The 6,350-nt window shown below is 44.3% G+C and overlaps 1 protein-coding gene across 1 annotated transcript; it reads left to right on the top strand.

The window, feature by feature from the left end:
* The first annotated feature begins 1,012 nt into the window (after positions 1–1,012).
* On the top strand, positions 1,013–1,952 carry LOC130474478 (gastrula zinc finger protein XlCGF49.1-like). Its single transcript, XM_056846110.1, has one exon. The coding sequence runs from the start codon at positions 1,083–1,085 to the stop codon at positions 1,917–1,919; it is 837 nt and encodes a 278-aa protein (XP_056702088.1). The 5' UTR covers positions 1,013–1,082; the 3' UTR covers positions 1,920–1,952.
* Positions 1,953–6,350: the final 4,398 nt, after the last annotated feature.

Raw genomic sequence — 6,350 nt, 5'->3', positions numbered from 1 at the left:
CCTTTCCCCCAAGGAGCACAGGGGGAAAGGGGAGGGGATAAATGATCCGTCCTCTGCTGTCACCCTCACAACAGTTTGGTTGGGCTGAGAGTGAGTGACATGCTCAAGGTGTCCTTCATGGTAGAGCCTAAGTATTCAAACCAAATGTCCCTGGTTCAACACCCTGCCCACTACACTATGCTGGCTGCCGTGGGCAAGGGAAGTGAAGAAGATCATCCTGGCAGGGAGTGACCCAAAGTTGAGTTCCATCTAGTCAATGTTTTGTCTTCCTTTTCTTGCAGGTATTAAAGCCAGGGAATGGGGATAGAGGCACAAGCTGAAAGGCTCTTTGCCTGTGGCCTCTGTTAGGCAGTCCAACTGATCAGGATTAGTTCAGCATCTGATTTTTTTTTTTTTTTTGTTTAATGGTATCTGTTTGTGAGGCATATTGGGTCATTCTGGGGAGAAAAGCAGCATACAAATACTGTAAAATAAATATATCAGAGGAACTGACTGCTCACGCTGTGATTCTGTTCTTTCTGTCAGGTGTTGTGAGGGCAGGTGGAAAAGATCAACGCTCACTTTATCCGGAAACATCTAAGAACATGGAACTTAGTAGCGGTATATCCGACAAAGCTCAGAGGAATCTCTCCCAGTTTTCGGAAACAGAAAACATGCCTGGAATTCAGGGTCCAGAGAGGCATGAAAAAAATTACACTGCAGGGAATAAAGATGAAAGCTCTACATGGGAGGAAGCTCACAAAAGTGGTGAAATCCCAAACAAAATCATCTTGCACAAGAGAACCCATAAGCAGAACAAGACACGCTCTGGCTGTACAAAAAACACCAGCCAAAATTCTGACCTTAAGTATCCGAAAATGCCAACTGAAGAAAAAACACATCAATGTACCAACAGTGGGACATGCTCCAGTTGGAAATCAAGCCTTCAGCAGGAGAAAACTCAAACAGGAGATAAGCAGCATACCAACTCTTGTTGTGAAAATAACTCTTGTCCAGCAGCGCACCTAAGCAATCCTCTCAGAATACCTGCAGGAGTGAAGCCACACAAATGTTCTGAATGTGGGCACACTTTCAGTCAGAGCATGGGCCTTCATGAAGATGACACAGGAGATAGGCTTTATATATGCTCCAACTGTGGTAAAAGCTTTATTGATGGGAAACAGGAAAGTACACATCTAGGAGAGAAAACGTTCAACCCTTCAGAAAGTGAGAAAAGTGTTCCACCGGCCTCTGATCTTCCCCCAGGAGAGAAACCATATACGTGTTCAGATTGTGGGAAAACTTTCAGCTTTAGGTCCAGCCTTGTTCGTCATCAGAGACTCCACACAGGAGAGAAACCATATAAATGTTTAGACTGTGGGAAGAATTTCAGTCAGAGTTCTAACCTTCTTAATCACCAGAGGATCCATACAGGAGAGAAGCCATACAGCTGCTTAAACTGTGGGAAGTCTTTCAGTAACAGTTCAAGCCTTACATCTCACGAGAGAACCCACAGAGGAGAAAAGCCTTATAAATGCTCCAGTTGCGGGAAGAACTTCAGTTGTAATTCAGTCCTTAGGATACACGAAAGAATTCACACAGGAGAGAAGCCATACGAGTGTTCAGAATGTGGGAAGAGCTTTAGCCGGAGAGAATTCCTGATTGGGCATCAGAGAACTCACACAGGGGAGAAACCGTACGAGTGCTCCGACTGTGGGAAAAGTTTTAGTCAGAGATCAAATCTTATTAATCATCAGAGAAGTCACACTGGAGAGAAGCCATTTGAGTGCTCAGACTGTGGGAAAAGATTCAGTCATAAAGCATCCCTCCTTAAACACGAGAGACACCATATAAAGGTGCCAGCTGTGGAAAAGAGCAAAGTTCAAACCACTTTGCCTATGGGAGAGCACACGCAGGAGATCAAACCAGATCCATGGTGAGCCTGCAGGCAGAGTATATATGGTCAGCAGAAAACCCATACAGGGGAAAATTAAATCGGATTGTGAGAACTGTTTCAATCTGAGCTGCCTCACATTCAGCATGAGAAAATCTGTGTGGAAAAGAACCTCACATCTCACGAGCTGCTCAGATTGCAGGATAATCTTCATGGATAGGCCCTGCTGCCTTCCCTTAAATGTTCCCTTTTTAATGTTCCGGCTATCTTTGAAAGCATCCAAGGGACCCTATTTGATCTGAATGTCACTATTCCCAGTTTACTTCACGCTCCTTCATGCCTGTGGCATCCTGTAGAAGTGTTGTCTTATAACAAGCTCGGTGTCAAACATGCCTGGAACTTTTACAAGTCTCTTCAGCTTGCCACTCAAACCAAGCTGCTATTATGGGACTAGGTTAGTGGTTAAAGCAGCAATCCTCCCAGCTTTGTACATGGAGAGCCATGTGGGTCCTGGTATAAATTTCCTCTTGGCCCCCACTTGCCTAAATGCTGTGAATTGGCCTGGCCAAGACCATCCCATGCTCTTCCACAAAGTATCCCTGCTGCAACATATCCCCTGGTACTTGTACTGGTACACAAGCCACACACCTAGAATAAGCCAGCCTTGGCTAGATGGAAACGGGCTGGTCGAGCTGCAGCCTCCGCAGGTAGCCAGTGGTGAGGTGATGTTTGTGCTGAGTCCTTAAGGGAGCCACACCAAATGCTCTATCCTCTGTGCACATAAGGTGTAGGATTGTAGCTGTAGAATGCAAGATGACATTTTAAATTTTGTCTCAGCTGCAAACTCAGTATGTGTTTTGTTTTTTTCTGCCAAGCCAAAAGAGTGGGCTAGAAGTTAAAATAAAGGCATTTAAATGAATTCTCCCACCTCAAAGTGTCTTCCCCACCCCACTCTCTCCACTGAGCCACCAAGTCTGAGGAGATAAGGTGGGGTATAAATACTTTAAATGAATGGTAACGTGGATAATAAAACATGTCAGGATTACTGAGGTAATACATGGAAGGTGCTTGGAATACTGAAGCACAGTATAAGTACGAAATAGAGTGGTATTATCACACCAGTTCTGCCAGTCGTTTTTCCATTGTCCTTCCCTTACCACATGAAACTGCCTCATATGGATTAAGACCACCGTTCTAGCAAGTTCCGGGTGGTCTGTTCTGTCAGGTGGCCTGTAGAGTCTTGGGCATAGAGAGGTCTTTCCCATCACCTACCTCCTGATCCTTTAACTGGAGGTGCCGATGATTGAACCTGGGACCTTCTGCATGCAGAGCAGGCACTCTGCTCTGAGCCACAATCTCTTTCCACTTAGCTTTTGTACTTCATTTGTACATTTCAAGGACCCAATATGAGGAGAGCTCTCAAAAATCTGACATCAGCAATATTTTAAGCTGAGCTGTGTGTGAGGCTGCCAACTCCAGCTTTGGACATTTCTGGAAGTTTGGGGGCATTACTCGAGGAAGAGAGGGAGCTCTGGGAAATTAATAGCATTGTGTCCATCCTCCAAATTTACCATTTCTTCTGGGGGGAACTGATCTCTCTAGCCTGGGGATCAGTTGTAATTCCAGGAGATCTGCAGGGCCTACCAGGAGACAGGTAACCCCAGATGCACATCTTTGCCTGCATTATGCAAGGTTAGAGACTGGTTAGTATTGAGCATCCAGAGAATCTGTTTTCTTTCTAAAGATCAAGTTTCTAGTCCTTCAAGTGTTCAAATAGGTATAGGTAGGCTATGCTGGGTAAAACTTCAGGGGAGCAGATCTGGGTAGTGTTTTGGGATGGGATTTCAGTGCCTCTGCCTGGGTCTCTCTGCCCTTCTCCTTGATTAGTACTGGTAGAACCATTATAAAGGATAACATGGGTTACAGGCCTTAATTGGTTATTGGATAGAGTGATTGATCTTTAGTTGGTTAAATAGTAGGAGCCAATTGTAATCGGTAAAGGGCAAATCTTAATCGATAGGGGCTGCTAGTAAAAAAACACTTGTTTGATTTTGGGACCTTTTTTGGAAGCAATTTTGGTTCTGTTGTGTTACTGTAATAGGGAATGGAAAAGATAACATTAAATATGGCCTTTTCTTCTCATGAGTATTTGTGTTTTTGTATATTAAAGTATAAGTTACCTCAACACTTCTTTCAATATTTCAAAAATGTTGAGGGTTTGGTACTAAACTTATTTATATAAATTTATTTAATTAAAATGATGACTCATCTTTTTCTTCTTTTTTGCCATCAAGTCACAGCCAACTTATGGCAACCCTACGGGGTTTTCAAGGCAAGAAGTGTTAGGTGATTTGCTATTGTCTGCTTCTGCATCATGGCCCTAGACTTCTTTGGTGGTCTCCCATCCAAATACTAACCTGGGCTGACCATACTTAGCTTCCACGATCTGATGAGACTGGGCTAGCATAGGCTATCGAGGTCAGGGCATGACTTGCCTACACGTCCTTTTATGATCTATGGCCCTGAAAAGTATGGATATACAACACTTCTTTACCTCATTTAAACTAGTCTCAGAATAACTAACCTTTGTGCACACTCTTGATTTTAAGTACTCAGCCACAACTGATTCTCTCCTCTCACCCACCCCATGTCTGGTATGATGGCGGAAAGTGGCATCAAGTCACAGCTAACTTATGGCACAGCTGTGCAAGAGACATAGAGGTGGTTTGCCATTATCTGCTTCTGCCTAGTGACCCTGGACTTCCTTGGTGGACTCCTATCCAAATACTAACCAGAGCCAACCCTGATTAGCATCTAAGATCTAATGAAATCGGGCTCACCATCAAGGTTAGGGCAATTTCTTGGTTTTGGGGGGGGGGGTTGCCTCCAAGTCACAGCTGACTTATGGGGACCAAATAGGGTTTTCAAGGCAAGAGACATTCAAAGGTGGTTTGCCATTGCCTGCCTCTGCATCATGACCCTTTGGTATTCCTTGAAGGCCTCCCTTCCAAATACTAGCTAGGTCTGACCCTGCTTAGCTTCTGAGATCTAACGAGATGAGGCTATCCTGGTCAAGGCAATTTCTGATATATCCAGAGACAAAATGTTGGAAAAACAGAGATCATAGAGCTGTCAGTGCAATCATATTTTATTGAGAAACATTATTAACCCTTCATCTTGCACTTTTGGATGGGATATTGTTTTAATTTGTAATCAATGTAGTTGATCCCCCCCTTTCTTCCTTCTTTCCCCCATGTTTGTCTTAAAAATTAAAGGGCGAAAACGCATGGTCGCTTTAGCCTCCTTTATTCCCTGTTTCAGCCATGATTTAGCCAGGATCGAACACACGCTTGACGAAACGCATGCGTTCGATCCTGGCTGAAACAGAATAAAGGAGGCTAAAGCGACCATGCGTTTTCGCCCTTTAAAGAAAGCAAAAAAACAATGGTGTCATCTAGTGGTAGGACCCAATCCTCCATGTGAAAATCAACAGCCCAGTGGTCCATTTTTGCTGCTCTGGTTTAACACACACACAAAATTTCTATCTTCAGAAACCCTTTCCACATTTATGGGTCTGCCACAAAACTCAAGGCTGTTGCAGAGATTTCTGGGACATGTCCTAGGCCCAAACTCAATTTATGTGAGGTATTTGGACAGGTGGGTGGGCCTCTGTGCTGCTCCATGTGAACTGGTTTTTGATGGTAAACGTGTGCCTGGCCTGATCAAACTACTGATCAAGGCTTCAGATAGTACGCTCCATATTACAGAAAACTGCGCCCTCCATGTACAAAATACGATAAAAGAGTTCAATCTTGGCCTTCTCCCTGAAATGCTACTTTTCTATCAGTAAGGATTTTTAAATTTAGGAGCATTCCATTCTGTAAATTGTCATTTAAAGCTCAGATCCAGGCATCAGATGTACAGCACATCTGTTACTCTCATGTGTACCTGAACACACCCTAGGAAGAACATCTGCTTGTCCACAGTTACAAGTCTTCTTGTTTATGAACCCAGGATGTTTTTCAGGAACAAGGGGCACACACACACCCGGGATGAATGGGGACATAGGATTCTTATCTCACTACAGATGCTAATTTTCTGCCCCTGAACATTTCTCCTCTGCTCTAGATTTTGTTCTGTACCTCTGCATCCTGACTCCTTTGCAACACCCTTCCCGCCTTCTGACGTGATCTACAGATTCAGGGATCTCTATTCCTACTTGTGAGAAAGAGAGCTTTGACTCAAAAACTCATAGCTCAAAAATCTTGTATGTCACTAACGAGCTGTGACGTAGTTGCACTCTCATTCCACCTAGGGAGCCAGCGTGGTGTAGTGGTTAAGAACAGTGGTTTGGAGTGGTGGACTCTGATCTGGAGAACCGGGTTTGATTCCCCCGCTTGCTCTCTGGGAGCTCTTCCCCACAGGCCGAGCTGAGCTGTCCCTACAATCCGGTCTCTGCACATTCGGCTCTTTGCTT

Source organism: Euleptes europaea, chromosome 1 (genome assembly GCF_029931775.1).
Source record: "Euleptes europaea isolate rEulEur1 chromosome 1, rEulEur1.hap1, whole genome shotgun sequence".
Lineage (NCBI taxonomy): Eukaryota > Metazoa > Chordata > Lepidosauria > Squamata > Sphaerodactylidae > Euleptes > Euleptes europaea.
The sequence above is the reverse complement of the archived record's forward strand: the minus strand, read 5'-3'. Positions and strand labels throughout refer to the sequence as shown.